Raw genomic sequence first — 20,913 nt, 5'->3', positions numbered from 1 at the left:
CTCCTGCTACTCTCTGGAACTGAATTTGTGGCCACAGCCTATTTGCCTCATAGCGTGAGGGCCTTCTGTGCCCAGTCCCACATCTGCTCCTATCCCTGCTGTCCCCAGCCTGAGGTCTGAGAGCGTGTGTGAGGTAGAAAAATACCTCACATGTTCTGACACTGTAAAGGAGCTCTCACCGCTGTGGCTACTCCGGAGACGTACCTCTAACAATGCTCAGTTTGTGAGGCGAGAGAGGTGGCTTAGGGACTGCATCTTTCTTTTTTTTTGTGGCAACTCCTGTGACACTCCTGTTCTTCAGAACATCTGTTCCCCATATCATGACTGCCAAGTTCTTCGTGTACTTGGAATCTCCTTGGGTTACTTGTAGTTGGTGCCATTTCTCCTCATCAACCCAAATCCCGCTTCCCAGATGAACCTGCAAGAAATCAGAACACAAGCACCTGTTTAGTCGGACAGGATGGCATCTGGAGACTTTCTTGTCCTTTAAAAGTTGCTGCTGCCCAAGTTTTAAAAAAATACTAATGTCAGGGGTCTAACAAACCCCTACTGAATACCTATAAAGTACGAGGCCTTATTCTTGTGCTTTCTCCTTTTTTTTTTCTTCTTTGCAGGGGCAGGAGCAGGAGGGTTATTGGGCCACACCAGGGTGCTCTGGGCTTACTCCTGACTCTATGCTCGGGATAATTCCTGGCGCACTCAGAGAACCATATGGGATGTTTGTGATAAAACCTGGGTCTCAATGTGCAAGGCAAGTGCTACCCACTGTACTACTGCTTCAGCTTCTCTAGCACTTTCTATGTCCAATCTCCAGTCTCCAAGGCAATGCTGGGAGGAAGGTGTGATTCCATTTGAATCTGGCTTTCAAACGGAAAAGGTGAAGCGACTGGCAGGCAGTCACTCCAGAGGTGGGTGCAGAGTCGCAATGTGACTTGTGACAGTCACACTGTACTGAGGCACTCAGAACCTACTCGGATTGCAGCAACAAGCGAGTTTATCTTTCTGCTGGTCACATTTCAGAAGGGCCTCTTTCTCTCTGGTGTGGAGATTCTGGGGCAGATAACCTTTTAGCACTGTGGTTCCTAATCTTTTCCTGTAAGCTCCCCTGGGGAAACTATACAAGTTACTGACCCCTGGGCTCCATTCAAGGGACTGGGGTTCACTTCATCTGGGTGGAACCTAAATATCATGATGGTTGGAAGTTATTCAGTAATTTCAAGGTGTAGCTAGATTTGGAAGCCAATGTCCTTTCTGACTCTTTTAAGACCCCTAAACTCACTGGCTAAAAATCATTTTTAGAATATAGTTTTTCTTCAGAAATAGCCATTGGTGTGTTTCTGCTGACTCTGAGAGAGAGGGATTTGAAACAGCCTGTGTGAGGGCATAGGGGAGGCAGCTGCTAATGAGCTAAACTTTCTAAGGAGACTGAAGGGCCCTGCCAGAGGTTCACAGAAAGGCCTGAAGGCCGACCACATGTATGGGAAGGAGACATTCTGGGAGAGATCCTGGACTGACACTGAGTACCCCTGACCCCACACCAACCCCAGCAAAAGCCATTGTCCAAAGATTTTTCAAGGTTTTCAACTGAAGCTGGTCTGGAAATCCAGGGCCACACAACTCTTCTTCCTTCAACTACTAAGGTTTTTCAACTGTCAAACCCACAGCCCACCCGCGAGTAAGTAAACAATCCACCACCACATCTGACTTCACTTCCTTTGGCGTGAAAGATGGCTCAGAGCTCTGCAGGCCAGGATCAGATAACCAGACCCTGGGCTGCAAGCCCAGCCCTGCCAATCTGTGTATAGGCTCAGGCAGATAAGCAACCTGGGGTGAGAGGTGCTGCCTGGGCAGCTCTAACCTAGCACAGGGCTGGCCTTTCCTCTGCGGTCTTAACTGGGGGCATCTGAGCCAGATCAGAAGTGTTGGAGTCCAGCACCCTTCTGCTCTCTGCAGGAACACAGTCCTCCCTCAGTGACACCCTGAAGTCACCCATGTAAGCCTCCAGACAGAGATGAAAACAAAGACTGGGTAAGATTAAATTCAGAATTATAAAAAACATGCAGATGGACGTCAGCTATCAGTTTTTCAGAGCTCTCTGCTCTTTCAACCCTGGGCCTTGCTTTTCTATCTTAAAAAAAAAAAACTCGCTATTCTTAAAAGAGAGATGACAGTCATTTTAATCCAGGTCCTGCAAGACAAAGGGACACTTATTTTTGGAAAACTAACAATGAGCCAGGTATTATACCCTTGACGGATTTAACCCTGAAGGTGACCTTAAGAGACAGAAATATGTGGAAATTGTTTTCATTTTACAGATAGATGCAAATGACCTTCCCTAACACCTATTCAAATAATACATTCAGATTCAAACTCAAATCTGAATGTCCCAGATGCCTATGCTCTCCCCTGCCTCCATACTACTGTCCAAGCCCCAGTGGGACAAGTGTGGAGGATGGACCACATTGCATCCATGTTCCTCTGCTTTTCCTCTGGAGATCCTTCTATGCCTGTGAGTAAGCAGTACAGTTACTGCAGTAGGCATGGAACCAGGAGAAAAATCACTATCGGACCCTCCTCCCATCAGGCCAACCTTCTGGCTTCCTGTTTCCAATGGTACCAAACCAAAACTGTTCTGTGTGATTCTGTCTACCCTCTCCTGCCTCCATCTAACCACATCACACTTATTTCATCATTATGTTCTCTCATTCTTTATTTCCTTTAACTCCCAGTGTGTTCTTACAAGAAGAGAGGCTTTCAGTCCTGGGGGTAAGTTCTGACCTTGCTACCTATTATTTATGTATTCTGGGAGAGAACCTTTACAGAAGAGAACGTCACGTGTTTCCTGGAGCAGCTCTAAGAACTGTAAGAGAGAGCAGGGGTATGTCAGGACAACACAGGCTGTCACTGTTACTTCCTGTGCCTTCCTGGTACCCCCGTGCCTGTGCTTAGGCCTCTCCTCTGTCCAGACATGAATGCCTTCCCCTAGTCCTTGGTGACCTTTGTAAGGCCATTTCTCAAGCCCCAGCTGCAAATCCAGGAAAGTCCCCATAACTATTCCAGGACCGATTTCTCTTCCTTTTGAACGTCTTGCCTGCAAAAAGCCTCTGTCATCTCATTCAGTCCTTCACAGCATGCTGCAGGGGAGGGGTGGAGGCTTTGCCTCTTCTGCCCATATTACAAAGTGACTAGTCTGAACACAGAGCAGTGAAAACGGATGGGCACACTTGTCACATCATAGCGACATTGGCTTTCAGTTCTGGTGAGCAGCTGTTTGCCTTGGAAAAAAACACTTTCTGACATTCACTCGAGTACAAGCCAACTTTAAGCACAGAAAGAAAAGGACACTGAGGCAGATCAATCACAGATATAGGCTGCAGCACTTGGGACAATGGCTCCTCAGGGTCACCAGAGCAATGCCCAGACTTCAGCCACAGAGAGAACTGACTGGAAAAGACCCTGTCCTGGGTCTTGACCTGGGAACAAGGAGGCCTGGCTTCTGGTTGCTGCCTGCTTGCTTCTAACCTACTGGTAACTCAAAATTAGACTATTAAACACAAGCTATTTCATTTACAGCTTTACAAGCTGGTTTTTGAGCTAAAACATCTTCGACAAAGAAAAGCAAAGTACTTTTCACAAAATCAGAAAGTATATTCTATGGTAAACTTTAGAAATTATAGCATCTTGAATGCTGTGATGGGAGTATGTCACGCCTCATCACACCTCATAACACACCTCAGTGTCATGCCAGGGATTAGAAACACGGTATCTGGTAAGCTGGGACTGGGTCAGGAAAGGTGTCTGTGACATGTTCTATAGGACATCCCAGACTCCTTTTAGGAAGGACCCAGTATTTCAATGTGTAAAGCCAGTGTTTCTCAGAGTGGGTGACATTCCCCACCCCCAGTGGTACCAAGTGATTTAATTTTTCTGAATAGGGAGGGAGCGGTCGGCCAAAGTTTAGGGAGCTATGCCTAGGCCCTGCAGAGACCAATAGTCTATTCCTCTAGGCACAGAGAAGGAAGGTATAAAAGGAGAGTGGAGCTCAAACACAGCGGCTACTGCTGAACTGTGGCGATGCTGCTCCAATCTGCGGTGTGGCTGCTTCCTTTCCTCTCCCTTTCTAACGTCTCAGTGTGACTACAGCTTAGTTGCAAATAGAAATCACATAGCAGCATGTCACCAACAACTGGTGAAAAGTCAACACTGGCATTTTCAAGATACCCTGTACAGATTGTGAATGTGTGTATGGGGATGAGGGAGGCTGGGGGAGGGGGTTAGATGAGGTTTAAGGGAGCCATTTCCCAGAGGGAAAAAAGACACCTTTGCAAAGAAGATTCTCGGAGTGTTCTAAGACTGTCCACCAGTCTTCAAAGCAAGAGAAAAAATAGATTTTCCTTGAAAGCTACTTTAAGGAAAAAGTCTCCAGTCACTCCACAGTTTCATCATGACTAAAAAGAAATCTCTGATCTTCAGCTGGGGAAAGTTTACAAAACTTCACTACACAGTCTGAATCACTTGAAGCCAATGGAAAGCATCAATCCATCCCACCATTCCCAGATAGGGATGCTGAGGGCCACTGAGGGGGAAGGACACACCAAAGACCACCCAGGTACGCAAACAAGAACTATGCTGAGAAAGCCTTACAGACTAGCCTGCCTCATTTCTGCATCCTGACAGTATTTGCTTTGGCTCAGTCTGGCTAGTGGCAGGGGATATTTGGACAAACCCAAACACAACAACCTTCTCTTTCTCATTAATCCATGGGGGTTTGAGGGAACAATGCTGGATGAGCAAAGATCTTCTGAGCATAAGGCAAGAACAGTGAATTAACACAGAAGATACTCTGGGGAGAATGAGAGGTGATGTCTGTATGCCATAGCGGTAGAGGATGTAACACTGAAACTAAATTGAACCGCTGCCTGGACAAAGGGCTCCCATACCCCTCTAAAATGAACTGTGCACATGTCACAAGGAGGTTGTACCAAACAGTTTTCTCCCTGCCCTGCTTCTGTCATTCTGTGGTCGAGTCTTCCAAAGACCAAGTCATTACTTTTCACTCCTATGCCAATATAGTCACTCATGGCTTTTCCCTGATTCCCCATCCCTTTCTGCCAGGGGTCTTGTCAGACAACCAGAGGAGTTCGACTTGGCCCTGGGAATACAGGCACATGCCTGCAGGCTACACAGCTGGAAAGCAGCTTCAGGAAGAGAAGTGTGTTTCATTCTGTATCCTTGGCTGGCTTGGGGCACACAGCATGGAACATGCGCTTCACACAAAATGAACAGACACACCGTCAACTATTAGATGCCTATCAGAGATTTTATCTCTGTCTCACCTTATAAACTATACGAGTAGGGCAAGCCTATCACTTTTTTCATCCCTCTCACCAATAAGCTTCTTAAATGTTAGTTGAGTTTTAGTCTCTTTGGTACAATAATTTATTTATTTTAAGGAAAATATAAAGCTCCACTAGCTAAAACATGTTTCTGGAAATGGCCACTCGGTGCTGGGCCAGGAGGCCCTCCATTCAGCTGTGTCTGGGAATGTGCCCAACATACTCTCCGCCTTTACTCTGACTAGCGAACACTTGCAGGGAATCGATATTGAGCTTGAGACACTACCTTGCCATTGTCTAGGATATACTTGTCCATGACAGGTGCAGGAGCCGGGTAATAGGACGACGTATTTGCTTCCTCACTGAAAGTGCTCCGTAACTCCGGCTCAGGCTCGAGACATTCTGACTTTACTTTTTCCAAGTCAATGGCAGGACCTAGGCAGTTAAGAAAAGAGATCTGTCTAGAACTCTGAGGAAAATAAAGGCAAATATTTTAACTATGCATCTATTAGAACATAGTGTTACCAAAAAAAAAAAAATCTGGCTTACTTTTGTCCATTGGACCACATCTTAAACCCAGGCTGAAAAATAAAATGGAGAATGAATGTCACAAGGGAAAAGATGGAAGAGTGGAAAACAAGAATGGACTAGACTAAGCATGAATGGGAAGCAGGCTTTGAGGATGACTTCATCTCAGTGACAATGTAGGGGACTCAACTCCCTGCACAGGATTAGTCCTGTTAAGACTTCTTGGAGGGGTACTGGTTACCAGATATGCACATTGTGTATCTGTCCAAAAGCCTGTCTCTGCAGCCTTCAGGGGATCGGGCCCAGCAGAAGAACACAGGCTAGGAGAGCAGTGGGGAAAAATGAGAAGGCTTCCAAGCCCCACGATTGAGTATCCAGATAGGAAAAGCATTTCAACCAAAAAAAAAAAATTAAAATACAATACAGATTAAGCCTCTGATTGCCTGATCCAGCAGCTTCCCTGATTTTGATTTTAATGCAATCAACACAAATTACCTGCCGTTTAAACACTGAAAGGAAGCTGGATAAATGGTGATGGTGTCTATCGGGAAATTTTTTTCTCCTCCATTAGCTTTTAAAAATGATGGACTAGTTTTTTAAATCACCTATTGTGCCTTGATTGCCAAAGGGCACAGAAGCAGGATGAAAATGAGTAAATACGACCTAAGATTTGATTAACTTTTCCAGGAAAGCAACTCCAGATGCCAACAGAATTTAGCAACCTGAACATTCCACCTTCTCAAGTGTTTTCAGAAGTGGACTAGGATCAGATACTTAGCTACTGTCAGAGCAGGTTGTTGTGCCGTGCTTGTAAGTTAAATCACAGCTGAATTTCGTGGGCCCATCTCCTCTTATCTTTTCCAGATGGATCACTTAGTCCAGTTCATATGTTAAAGTCCTGACCAACAACCAGGGAGCGAGTCTATGTCCACTTGTCACATTACTGACTTTGGCTGGTGACAGGGACAGTATCAGTGTTCTTGTGACTCAAATTCCTCCTGACAGGATCTCCCAAAATAATATCATTCCTGAGTGGCTGGCAGCTGCCACCCACAAAACAGAATGGGTAGACTTAAGCATGAGCTTCACACAGCTTGAACATAAGATGGTTGGGGAGCAGAAAGACAGATGAAAAGGAAAGGCCCATCTTGGAGAGAGCTTTAGTTTTATCCCTAGCTCTGCTCCATTGTAATTGTGTGAGTACAGGCAGAAATGCAGAGTGACAGACTGAGGGCATCATAATCAGATGGCATATCCCAACACTGTGCGACCTTCTCAAAAGCTAGGGGAAGGCCTGACTCGTCTCCTCCTCTCTCCTTCCCAGCATCTGCTACTGAGCAATTGCTCCCTGAATGTTTGCTAAATGAATCAAAAAAAGGCCAACTATGAGTAAAGGATCCTAAGATTTCCAAAGCAGATGCCAGTGTCTCCACCCTGTGTGAGACCTCAGGTTGAATTTCTGTGATACAAACAAACTCAAGTGGAGCATTTGTCTTTCTTCAGATGGGGAAGAGGTGATTACTTCAGTTTCCCCTCAAGGCTATGAGTGTCGGCTGAGGTCTTTTCCTGATCCGACAGCAACTCAGTGACAGAAAAAAAGGGAATGGCCCGAGAGGAGGCCCAGCAGCCCCCAGCTCATAGGTCATCTTTGGCAAGACTGTGTTCCTTCTCTGAAGCCTCCTTTTCCTTCTGTGTTGGAGAAGGAATCCAGTTCAGCTGACTTCAGTCTGGCTCTCTCCCATCCAACTCCACAATGGCTGCCAGACAGCTCTACACATGGTCCTGCCCTTCCTCACTCAAGCTCCTCCCTCACTGCCCTCACCATGAAGTAGCACACCAGGACCTCCTGAAGGCTCAGGATGAACAACTTCCTCTTTACCTCGCTTCTCACTTCTTGCCCTGTTTCCACTTGTGCCCACATCCCTCATATCCTCCGCTGACCCACACCTCTGTGCTTTTGAATGTGCTCCTGTCTCAGCCTTACACACTTCACCTGCCTGCCAAGCTTTTGTGAAGTTGGCAATGGAACGAAGGTGTTTCTCTTGAGAGACCCTGCACTGATGCCGGCCAGATAGGGGTCTCTACATTACATAGTTGGAGCAAACTGCATGTAGAACCATCAGCCAATCAGGCCCCATCTGTTGTCAACATTAGACTATGTGTTGATTCAAGTGGGTAGTTTTTACTTTCTTTGTCATCTTGGCACCCAGGTCAGTGCCTGGAACACTGTGGGTGCTCTTCAGTTTTCATGACACGCAAAATGGGATTTAGGATTGTGGGAAAGGAGGGCAAATATTTAACAGGCTAGGGCAAAGATTCTGAAAGAAAGCTCTGCTGCTGAGTGGGGGTGAAAATTATTCTTTGTGGGGGAAAGCTATTCTTGGTTGGCTGTTACTTTCTCTGAAGCCCATGAAATATAAATCAGGGCTGTTAAGTAAAATGAAAAAGTGAGAAGGGACAATTTAGTGAGGAGATGGGGCAGTTTTAGATGGCTACAATGGAAAATGTGAGGGGAGGCAGGGAAGTGTTTGAGTTCACTCTCTGGCAGCTATGACCCCCTAGGAAAGGAACTCCTTTCCAACGTGGCCCGTCAAACCCTTTCTTCAGTCCCTCCTTCCATGGCTTTGTCTTTGTTCGAGTCATTCCCTCAATTTGGAAGGTCTCTGCCTACCCTCCCCCTCCCCCGCCCCCAGCTGTCCTGCTATCCTAACTCTTACCAGGGATTCAAGGTCTGACTCAAAAGCCACTTCTTCCATGAGACTCCCTCAGCCCTTCAAATGGAGGTATACGAATCACAGTTTGGGGTAATGCTTTTTGGAGCCAGAGCTGGCAAATTTCTGGGCTTGCCACTGAGCTCTTAGGCAAGTTGGGAGCTTCCTCATAATGGGGTGTGACACATTCTTTTGGACTCTTCTTTCCAGCCACCCTTCCCTCCACCCCCGTCATTAGATGTGCTCACTTGTTTCTACGTGGTCCTCCTCCTGGACCTTGTGGCTTGAGGGCAGGCAGGGACTTTTTATAGTCTTTTAAAGTCAGAACCCAGGGCTTTGCATAGTGCTTGGTTCCATCCAACTCCATTCTCAGCAGTTACTAAGCCTCTCAGAACTGCCACCTCACCTGGAAGGAGGGTTGACTGGGATCATGACAGACACCCAGCAGGTCTGCTACTGAGAAACCACATATACAAAGTGACTGGTCCAGAGTCTGGCACAACGTGGCTGCTCGGTACGTGGGTGCTTGCCCTGCATGCACCTTTCATACACCAGCTTTCGACTCACATTAGAGCTACTGAACTGTGGCTTCAGCACCCTGAGGCCCAGCTGCTCTGCTCTGACCCTGGTGCCCTGCACAGGCCCAGCACAAAGCAGTCACTGCTTTACACTGCACAACCTCCCCACCAGGTCTCCTCAAGGGAATGTCGGACTTTTGTCAAACGCTAATAAGGCTTTGGTCCTGGAATCTTGGGGCTTTGCGAGCATCTTCAGGTAGTACTCATCAGCACTCGGTGGCCGCCTGGTGTTACCACTGCTCTCTGCAGCAGCCTCCTCCTTCTACAATTGTTTCTGGAAGGTAAGATGGGGCCTCAGCTGCAGCAATGAGAGCAGACCAGCCAAAGACACCTCTTAGAAGGGGTTCGTCCATGGGTGCAAGTGTGAATCTCAGATCAGTGACCTTAGCTAGGAACTTCACAATGTGCCCCAGCATCTCTATCCACAAAATAGGGGTGCTGATAGTCACCACAGAGGCTGCAGGGAAAGTATGGCGCTGAGGCAGGCATGGGTCAGAGGCTCAGCAGAGGTTTAACAAATGGCAGACGAATGAAGGAATCAATCAATCGGTTAGGGGGGTGTTTAGCATTATAGAATCAGAGAGAGAGGGAATAAAAAAGCATGTGGTTTCTTTTGGGAGAAAAAGGAGGGCCTCTAGTGCTTTTAATTTAAGAAGGGTGGAAAAACACATCATTGCAAATCCCTGCCGATGTTGGCAATTTACATCTCATTACAACAAATGCTTCAGATTGCTGTTTTGCTTTTAAAAATTTCTGAGGCATTGTTCTCCTTCAAACACATGTGACCAAATTAGCCACAATAATAAGCACTTGCACTGGAAGACAGCATTGTATGATCTGGTGCAGATATTTTAAGTAACAAAGGAACTTTTTTTCACTTTGTGGAAAGAGTAGAAAAAAAATTTTAAAAAGAGGTCTTTTGATCCACTTCAGGTTTATTTTGGGGGGAAATATACATTCTGTAAAGAAAATCCTCTTAGTTGGGTAAAAGAAGCGTTCTTATCCCCCACTAATAGAAGCGTTTTTTTTTTTAAAGTATGAAGGTTGTGTTTGTCTCCTCTGTAAGTCACTCATGAATCTACTCATCAAACATCACTCCAACTACCCTTCGAGATGCAGTCTGTGAAAGAAGCACTAAACCCTGACACAACCATCTGGAGGAGCTGAGAATTTCTTGTTTGTTGTTATGGAGCCACACCCAGTGGTGCTCAAGGCTTTCTCCTAACCCTGCACTGGGGAATCATCACTTCTGGTGGTGCTTGGGTGATCATATGCAACTCCAGGGATTGAACCCAGGTTGCCTGTGCGCAAGGCAAGCTTCCATACCTGCTGTACGTTCATTTTGGCCCCTGGAGCGGCTGAGAATTTAACACGTGAAACACTACTATATCATATATAAATAGTTGCAATTTGACAGACAAGTATAGGATTCTGTGATGGAAAGCTAGTTAACAATCTTGACTTTGTTCTTTATCTCTTGTAGCACAAGATCTCATCCATAAAATAGGATTCAAGGCACAAAGCAAAAGATTTGGTAATAAAAGTTTTATCATTCTCAGTCATGTTCAACTTTCACAAGACTAGATGCTGTTCCTTCTAAAAATCTTTCTAAAAGGCCAATATATGCATAGAAAATTTAGAAATTACCTCTTTTGAGATAATAAATTGCTTCTGATTTTGCTAAAAACTAGTCATGTCAGACTTTTCTTTAAGAAAAAATATGAAATCCTTTCACTTCCCCAGGTAAACAGGAAGTTTCTCTGCTAGGTATATTTTTAATTTTATCTCAAGTGCAAAGTCAATCCATTCAAAACCCTACAACATGGACAGAACAGAATACCCGCTGAGGCAGAGAGACGCGTGGGACTGAGTGGGATGAGTAGTTGCTTGGCTGAAGCTGACCTGGGGGTGGGAGCAGCTACAACTATAATGATGAAGGCAGCACACAATGAGACTAGTAGGTTCTAGAAGAATAGAAACTTCTGTACTGGGATTTGGAAGCTGGATTGGCAGGAGCTTCCTGGGAGTAAAAGGAGGTGGAGCCCTCTGGGGGCAGAGGGTGGTGACAGATATCTTCATATAGTGAAAGCAGGTGACACATGGTCAGGTTCTCTGACTGACAGAAAGTGGCCAACGTGACATACTGGAAAGGGAAAGGTCGCCACTGGCTCAGTGAGACCAGCAGGCTTCAGAGAGGTGAGCTGACTAGAGCTCTGATGAATGGGTAAGGGAATGTGGAGGGGTGACCAGACAAGGGAGGGGATCAGTGAGCAGTGGCTTTGGGTCTTTCTCTACCTCTTAAAGGCACTGGAGAAGGCTTGGCTGGACAGAGGCAGGAGTAGCTATTTGAGCCAGTGGCTCTGCAAAGCCCCTCTAGGAATCAGCACTAAAGGGTAGCAGAGTTTAAATGGACCCATGAAACCAATGGACTCTGCAGGGCATAAGCCCTGTCAACAAAAGGTGGCAGGAGTAGGCTTGGGTCCTCTATCATGGGTCAAGGGACTATCCCTGCTTGAAGGAAAGACAAGTGCTCACTTCAAAGATGACGAACTTCACTCAGCGGGAAAGGTGACCCAGCACCTACCAAGACATTCTGTGGTTGTTGTTAAGAACCATAGGGCAGAATCTTCACAGTACATGCCACTCAGTAAGTGACTAGTATCTTCCCAGCTGATCATAAGTGCCAAAGACAACCTCAGCGCTGTCCCCAATCCCAGACCAAGAACAACAGCTCAGCATACACCACATACCGACTCAGCGCATGCTCAAGGAGCAAAGTGACTCCTCAAAGCACAACTGGAATTGCAAATTGGACCATCCAGCCTAAGGCTAGGAGTTGAAAAGCAATTTGTCCAAAGTCACACAGGAGTACTGAAGTGTGGAGCTGATCCAGAGACCTGCTCTTTCCATCCTACCCTCTCTTCAGAGTTTTCCATGCCTCTTGCATAAGCATATCCCCTTGGATCATCTCAGAACGTCCCAGAACCCCACAGTACTGTAGGGAGGCAGTGGGCGTAGTGTCACTAGGATTCAGCTGGCCTCTAAGAGTTCGAGCGTGTCCTCTGTCAGGGAAAAGTGGCCTGGATCTTCACTTTCAGATCTTCCTCCTTCCTCCCCCACCCAACTGCTGTGCCTAGGAGGCGGTGAATGCAGCAGGGATGAGGGGGCCTGGGTCTACCCTGACACTGAGGATCTACACTGGCTCACAGTGAGGGGCTGTGGTGAGAATAGGAAGGGTCAGTGGCAGAGGTTGCCCTCAGAGGAGCTGCTATGAGGGCTCAGTGAACCCCCAAGGCAGGGGTGATGTGAGGCAATATTGCATCTCTTCCAAGATGTGTTCCAAGCAAATCAAACCACGTCCAGGCCTTGTCTGTCCTCTGCCTTCCCTCCAGCCCTAGGTCCTTCAGAGCGGGGTTATTCCCTGGCAGATCAATCTGCCTAGCTACCCAGAGGGCCACAGCCCAGATCACTTGGAGGGGAGGAGCGGCACAGGTACCTGCTGGGCTGGGCTGGGCTGGGGAAGAATTCTAGCTGCTCCCCTTACAGCATCATCTGCCCCCCTCCTCTGTGCAGTCTAAATGGAAACTACCTGCAGTGTCTGGAGAAACCAGCTGCTCTCAATGCTCCCAACCTCGGTGTGGGCGCTCCTGCTGTCTGAGACACCGCGCTTCCTCACTTGGATAAATGATTGGGTTCCTTACTGGGAGGCCTTCTGCAACTGCCTGCAGCTGACCGTCTGTCCTCTGGGAGCCCTCCTCCAATACCCCGGGAGGCCCAGAATGCAGTCAACTGTCCGTGGAGCCGCCGTTAACTTCTGGGAGGCAGAATTATGGGGCTTTAGCTATCTGATCACCCTAAGACCAGAGCAGGAAGATCCTGGAGTCAAGGAGGAACAGGCTACTGCTCTCTCACTAACATCTCCCTACATTCAGAACCAGCCCAGAGTGGAATATGCCATTCTGGGGATAGTGAGTGAGTAGCACCTCCCACATGGCTGGAGGATGGGGGATCCCTTGGTAGGAAGGCAACAAAGGCTCCTTCCTGGCCTCTGGGACATAAAGAAATACCTCCAACCTGACTCGGAGAGGCACAGGGCCACCACGGGCTTTGCTAAATCTTAGCTGCTGGCTATATACAAACCTCACACTACTTCACGAGGCACTGGCATGTCCCATTTTGTCTTGGGTCCTCAGTTTACCCCATCTACAAAGGGGGGGTGAGAAGGATGGATTTAGTTCTCTTTTGAGAGATCATTTATATCATAGCTCTAGGAGGTTTTTGGTTGGGGTCTTGAAATCATACAGCTCGGCACAGCTGGAAGTAGGGAGAGAGAGCAGCTATGAGGCAGGAAACATCCCACCCAGTGGCTCAAGGGCGCAGCAGTCCCAGAAGCCACTGCTGCACGTGGAAGAGATCTCACTGTGAGGCCAGGAACAGGCTGAGTGCCCGTGTGATGATCAGACAGCTCGGCTGGAAACCTAGTTCCAGGGCATTCAGGCTGTAGCCTCGGGCGAGCTCCTTAATCTCCCCAAGTCTGTTTCCTCCTCTGATGATTCTATCCGAGGCTGAGGCTGCTTTGTGTAAGGAAAGGCTCTCACAGAGGGTCCAAACAGGCTCAAACCTTCAGAGAGACTAGCTCTTATCAATGAGGAAACCCTTGTTCACCTCCATTTACCACACGGGCCAAGTCAGCAGAAAATATACCTGTCACGTGGCCACACAGAAGCCAGCAAGCAGCAGGCAAAGTCCCATTGTGGGGGAGGCCACTCCACGTTGGCAAGGGACAAAAGGCCCACAATGCCTGCCCCTCCCTCTGGCTGCCCTGCAAGAAGCAAAGGGCAAACCTAGATGGTTCTTCAGTCACACCCTCAGGGCCATGGGTAAATGTTCACCAGGGAGAAAGAGAAAGGGGTCCCAGTCTATCCTGCGTTTTGTGCTTTGTTTCTTTGGTGGTGTTGGGTACTGAACCCAGAGCCTCAACCATGAGAGCCATGTTCATGGCCAACAGACCTATCAGACCTAGGAGAAACCCTGGAGAATTTAGGTTCAGTCAATCATGCAAAAGGGCCTATAGCAGAAAAGAGCCAAGTTGTGTGAGGGAAACAATTCTAGATCTCATTGTTAGATCTTTCTCGACAACCCAAGTGAAGAAGGCACAGGGCATGGTGTGGGCACAGTTCCACCACTCACTAAGGTTGTGATAGGCTGTGGTTCTCCGGGTCCCCACCACTGTACAGGGTACTTGAAACTTGACCCGACAGGATGTCTCTTGCCATACTCTTGGGCTTATCTCAAAGTCTTGTGTGCATACTTGCTTGATAGTGAGATGAAATGAAGGCAAAGGAAGGAGCTCTGCTAAGACATGCCCCAAGAGATGGTCTCTGAACAGGAGGTGATGGAGCCATAAACTGTGATGAAGGGAGACAAAAGGAGTGGTTGGGGGCTGCAGGTGGGAAGATGTAAAAGTAAATGAGGAAGAAAGAGATGAGAGATCAGTGAGCCCGAGATATAACCCAGGCATAGTTGTTTAAAGGAAAATTCAAATATAATTTCTGAATGAGAGGAAGAGGAACTAGGAGCCATAGCACTGAATCAAATTTAAGACAGGCCAGACAAGAGGACTGGGAGAAAATTCAAAGGGCTGGAATGCATGCCTGGCATGTAGCAGCGCCAGGCTCCATTCCCAGCATCAAGTGGTCCCTGGAGCTGGCATTAGTGCTCCCAGCACTGCTGAGCACTAGAAGCACTGGGCCAAGTATCAGCAGAGGTGGCCATGGGATCCCCTTGAAGACTACTTTGGAGACACCCTCCTCTAGGAAAAAAAAAAAAAAGAGATAGCACATGCTGTGCTCCGGGAAAGTGAGTGTGCCAGATGTCACATCCTTGAAACACCATCTCAGGGGCAGCCAGTGGGCTATTCTGCCCAAGGAGCACTTGCTGGCCAGCCCCCCAGCAGAGGTCTACACAAATCTCTTTATTCCAGTGCCTTAGGAACAGGCTGGCACTCTCCCCGACTCCACCTCCACTGTGAAACCACTGCGCCTTCTTCCTCCCAAGTTTAGAAGTCCAAGGTAATGAAATCAGATCGCACATCCGAAGCTCCCCCACTCCATTCCCCCCTCCCCTGTATTTTTAATCTGAAGACCAATGCCAGGTCTTCATGATGGAGTGGGCTCTCTGTCCCCTAGGCAGTAGGCATTAAGATATCCATTTGACAGAGGAGAAAACAGAGGTTGGTGAGTGTTCAATCATTTGCCAGAAGTTGTATCAGTTACAGAGCTGAGAGTTAAAACCAAAAAATATCTGGGGCAAAAGCCCAGGTTGTCTTCAGTAGTGGGGAGAGCTAGGAGGCATCTGGCTGACATCAGCTGCTTTTTCAAAGGTAACCTCAGAGACCTGTGCTTCAAGAATCCAGCTCAGACCACAAAGAATTTTCAAGATCAAAGCTGATATTTTAAGGGACCTTGGAAAGAACACAGGGCACAAGCCCAGAGGGGAACACAGGTGCTGGAAACCCTGCTCTCAAAAGCCAAGGGAGCTTTGCAGGACACAATGGCTTTCTCCCTTTTCAAAAAATCCAACCAGCTTGTGATCTAGCCAACGGGGATAGTAATCTCTTCCTTTTTACATTACCCTCTGTCTAATGGCGGGCGATAGTCTTTCCAGTTCCCTTGCCTAGTCTTTCAACAAGGGAACTGGAATAGTCCAATGTCAACGTGCTTTAAAGCCTAGAAAGTGCTCTCTACATGTGTATTTGTTAATATTTTTATTGATGCCTCATACATTAGGATTCATCTTTCCTGCCTGCATCCCTGTCAAAACACATGCAGAGTCTAAAACCATTGCAGAAAACCATGTCAGGGTTCCCTCCTGCACTGACTACCCAGATGTCATGTTGTTCTGCGTGTGTCCAGATGTGTCCATGTGTGAGCTCCCATCCACTCCATGTGTGCAGCTTGAAGTCAGGGCTTGCATCTGGGTCTCTAAATGCCCCTACAGAGCCATTCAATGTCTTACTCACATGATCGTTAAAGAATTATACCAAAGTTATATCAAAACCAACTATCTCAGCAGCACTTACAGAGTTACCAAGGACTAAGGCTACACAAGCCTCAGTCTTTGGCCACTAGGGACAGGTGATCTAGCCAAAGAGAAACAGAGAAACCCTCTGCTCTTTTCTTTCACTGGAGCTCAACCTTGCAACTGCCTCTCTCCTGTTCTGCACTCCTCATTCCTTAGGGGACTCTGTCAGGCCCCAGTTTAATGAACACTATTCTAAGGTCCGACTTTGTGAGTATTTTAAAAGGAGACTGCCTTGTTCATTTCTACTTTTCTTTTAGCATGGTTTTAGCACTCTCAATGCTGAATAAGTGAAAGAATAAAGCCATGAATATATACCCACATCTGGGCTTCATAGATTAGAATATCTCCATGCTTTTTTTATCCTCAGCACTTGCTTCTTTAGGAGAGGGCAGAGAAAGAAGGGCAGGAAAGAAAAAAAAAAGAAAAGCACTGAACACACAATATGCTACTCAGGAGACGGCTGACTCTTAATTCTGACCCTGTTACAAGGCCCAGAGAGAAGAGATTCTCTGGACAGAAGAGTGAAGTTCCTTCCGTTCTGAGAGAACTGTGGCTCATGCTAAAATCACAGAAAAGGAAGGCTCTGTTTTTCAGAGGGAAGGTTCCTTGCAGTGAGGATGGGGGTGATGACAGTCAAGTCCGGTGACTCAGGAAGGCCCTGGTAAGGGAGGGCCCTGTGAGAAGCAAGAAGGACCACATATCCCAAGATCCCTACAACATACCAATGACATTTGCTAGGCTTGTTTTCTCATCAGCAGCACAAGGGTGAAAATCTGTATCAGAGGCCCTAAGCTTATTTGGCATACTACCCCCTTTTCAGAAGAGAAAACTCTTGTGCCTGTCTGGAAATCTACCTTATTCAAGAGAACAGAAAGCACCCCACAATTGCACTCAAGGATACTACTGGCCCACTCCCCACCCTGCCACTTCACAGGGTGGATTACTTACTTTGGGAAAGACTGTTCTCTATTCTCTCTAAGCTCCTTTACAACTCCAAGACTCTATGTTCTCAACAACTGCTCCTGTTGAATCCACCTTGTGTTATTTGTGGAATGAAAGGGAAGAATGAAGTCAAGGCACAAATGCAAAAGGATGCCATCCAGTGGTCTCAAACATCGAATTCCAGCCTGTTGCTGGCCAGTCCTGCTTCTGACTTCCACAAAGCCTATCACTGCAACACTTGGCCTTTATGAGAGCCTGCTCACCGCCAAGGGTTCCCATCCTGCCCAAGAGGCTGGGTTCCTTCCAACTATCTGTTCCCCGCTTTGACCCAAAGGCCAGGGCAGCTGGCAACGATTCTTCCAGATGGGGAAACTTCCCTTTAAGGTGGGCACCTCCTGCCCTGTTGGTACCTCTTCTCTCTGACTTTGCCTATTTGGCCATCATCATCATCATCATCATCATCATCATCATCATCATCATCATCATCATCATCATCATCATCATCTTCATCATCATCATCATCATCACCATCCCACTGATGGTTGATTTTTCTCGAGTGGTCTCAGTAATGTCTCCATTCGTCCTAGCCCTGAGATTTTAGAAGCCTCTCTTCACTCGTCCTTCCCAGCGATGCCGCACTGGGTCAGGGTCAGGGGAATGAGACCCATCATTGTTACTGGTTTTGGCATATGAATCTGCCATGGGAGCTTGCCAGGCTCTCCCACTTGGCCATTATAGTGTGGATAATTCAACATACAAAGGCCTTTGAACTGGCCCCCTGTGCAAGGCAGATAGGTGCAAATACATAAGATAAGAGCAATGCGGAGCCTGGCTGAGAGATCTTCCAGACAGGATGTGTTCACAGTGGATGTGAGACTCAAATAGGGTCTTTCTGGCTACTTCTGACTGATCTTGGTCTTGTTTCAAGTTTTTCAGTGATATGGACATAATAGGAATGACTTCAGTTGGGATTGAGGGGTGGGGTGCTTTCCAAACTTACCAAGAAAGAGTCTTACCCTCAAATGTAGCCCCTCTCCCAGAACTCATTACACTGCATTTTAATGACAGTCACAAGTATCATTACCTCCATCAATGACCCTCAATTACAATGTTTTAGTCTTCTATCTCCCCAAATTCCTAGACTCAGAAAATATATGGTTACTATTTGTTAACTGATTTATAATAAAGCAAAAGACCCTGCGAGGCAGGGAAATACCTTAACCTGCAAAAGTCCAACTGGCCAATTACTGTGTGTAGGGGGAGGGGGTAAAACTTAAAAATGAAATAGTCTATCTTAGTTCACTCTTTAAGCAAACAGTAACTGGTCATAAGCAGGATCCAGGCCTAATGCTGTCACAAGTTGTTAGGAGAATGCACCTTCCAATTACACATTTGGAGAATGACAATATTCAGAGATAGGTCAGCTTAGCTGGCAAGCACCTCTCTTCTTTATCCACTAACTCCTGCAAAAACTCATCTTTCAGGCCCAAGATTAGAAGTCACTTCCTCCTGGAAAACCCTTCCTGGACAGTCCTCACCACCCTGCCACCTGCCAAATTCATGTGGTGCTTTCTGCTCCCTGCTTTTGTCCGTGGAGTGGCATATTTGTTTATGCACGGTGCTGCTGCCTGTTCTGTTAGTGGCTGTCTCCCTCATCAAGCTTTGTGTTCCCTGAATGCAGCGGTCAAGGGCACTGTTTTAACTATATCATTCATATGCTTACTACTAGGCAAAATGCCTGGCACACAGCAGGAGACTAGTAAATATTTATTGAAGAAAGGGAGCAGAAAAGAAAACAAGGGAAGGGAGAGAGGGAATCTGGTTCCCCAAACTACAGAGTTGGGAAAGGACTGAGTTGTGGTTTAAGTCAGGTTTGCATATTTCCAAAGATTAGGTCAGACTATAGCATGAAAATATACCACTTCCGCTTAAGGTAGAGACTTTAATTATATTCCTGTGGCTTTTTCCTAAATCTTGGTGCATTATCGTTTTCCAACATACTATTCAAATTTTTCTAAGCTTTCACAGATCAAGGAAGAGGGAATGTTGAGGCTGACTGCATGAGGTGAACCGTGTCTAGTTATGGTTGAGCAGATTTATGTCTGGTCCATATGACTAGGATGATGATGATTACAAAGGCTACTTGCCCTTAGGATGATATTCCAGGCCTTTGGGACAAGAGAGCTCAGAAAGAGCAAGACACAGAAACTGCTACTGGGGACTAATTTGTCTCAGTGTTTTCAAACTAAGGAAAAAGCACTTTTATGCAAAATGTGTAGTGTCTCAGTACTCGAGAGGTTTAGGAGTGCTTCTGGAGTTTAAACCCAGTCCCTAATCATACAAAGCAGGCAGTTTCTCCAGTAACTAAAATAGCAACATATTTTATTATTTGCCATAAAGAGTATTTGTGGGCTTTGTGATCACCTCCTCCTTGCCAAAATTCTAGAAGAGGCCCAACAACAGAGTGCAATTAAAATAAAAGTCATTCATTTGAAGACCAAGACACACCTTTCCTCTGGAAGTTCATTTTCTCCTATCTCTGACCCCTACTTCAAGATGAGCGCAACTTTCACAGTTTTATCTATTTGGGATTTCTCTCTGAGAGTTTAGATAAAGATTTTTAATGACCTCTTAAATATGCACATCCGCCAATGACTTCTTCTGTCTCTGTGTTCCTCCACAGGTGATCACCAGCCAGGTACCAGGGGACCAAGCAAGGGCCTCTGCTTCCCCAAGTGTGCGGGGAGGTCCTAAGGCATGGGAATCCCCTGTCTTAGTCACTAGGGAAGCAAAAGGGTTCTGGGTAATTCCCAGGGGCACTCCATTGAGACTCTGCGTAGGAACATACTCTAAAAAAAATGAACGGTACCAGCAGTTAAGTGGGTAAAAGTACATTTCTCTCCACATCAAAGAGAAATAAAGCTTTACCTGTTATTTCAAAAACAAAAAATTCCCTTCCTGAGTACAAAGTTATACTTAATTTAAACTATGGGGCCAGAATATGTGCTTTTGGGTAAGACTCCTTCCCATTTTTTTTTTTTTTTGCTTTTTTGGGTCACACCTGAAGATGCACAGGGGTTACTCCTGGCTCTGCACCTAAGAACACTCCTGGCGGTGCTCAGGGGACCATATAGGATGCTGAAAATCGAACCCGGGTCAGCCACGTGCAAGGCAAATGCCCTACCCACTGTGGTTATCACTCCAGCCCTGACTCCTTCCCATTTTTGCAGGCAGCTCAGAATTACTAACGCATGTTCTGGGGCCATGGCACAATGGGCTGTGTCACACTGATTTCTTCCACACTGGCAGGCTGATGGTTTCCCCAGTTCTGGACAAAGACAGATTCTGCCTTTTCCTCTCTTGATAAGCAGTCATTTCGCCCGGTTTGCCAGACAACTGTCTTTCAGACATTCCCTGATTCCTGCTTCTAAACAACATTAGATGAGAACACCTAAAACGTGGGTTCGCTAAAAGCTGATGTGATACTTGTTCTATGTAGTTCTTTAAGCAAACAGAATTTTCTACATCTTTGTATGCCCGCGGTCGGCTGCCTCTCGGCTCCAAAGCTTTTTAGTTTTCTCATCTCTACAAAACAAGCCCAGGCCCGCGGGCTGTTCGAGGCCCTCAATCAAAGGGGCCTGTCCTCCAGCTCCACCTGCAGCACGCCTGGTTTGGGTGCCCCCGCTGTTTTCCTGTGCTCGCTCATGGCTGCCCTTGAACTGCTTCTCTTGCCCA

At 46.8% G+C, this 20,913-nt stretch overlaps 2 protein-coding genes across 2 annotated transcripts in view; both read right to left on the bottom strand.

The window, feature by feature from the left end:
* The window catches only part of AGBL4 (AGBL carboxypeptidase 4), a 1,336,770-nt gene that overhangs the window by 187,514 nt on the left and 1,128,343 nt on the right, over positions 1–20,913 (bottom strand). The window lies entirely within an intron of this gene.
* BEND5 (BEN domain containing 5) overlaps positions 1–20,913 on the bottom strand; it is a 49,429-nt gene that overhangs the window by 9,055 nt on the left and 19,461 nt on the right. Inside the window, exons 4-5 of the mRNA XM_004607152.3 lie at positions 5,623–5,771; positions 205–418 (exon numbers count right to left, since the gene is read on the bottom strand). Coding sequence (XP_004607209.1) covers positions 205–418; positions 5,623–5,771 — 363 coding nt within the window. The remainder of the gene's footprint in view (positions 1–204; positions 419–5,622; positions 5,772–20,913) is intronic.

Source organism: Sorex araneus, chromosome 5 (genome assembly GCF_027595985.1).
Source record: "Sorex araneus isolate mSorAra2 chromosome 5, mSorAra2.pri, whole genome shotgun sequence".
Taxonomy (NCBI): domain Eukaryota; kingdom Metazoa; phylum Chordata; class Mammalia; order Eulipotyphla; family Soricidae; genus Sorex; species Sorex araneus.
This window is presented reverse-complemented; position numbering and strand designations above follow the sequence as displayed.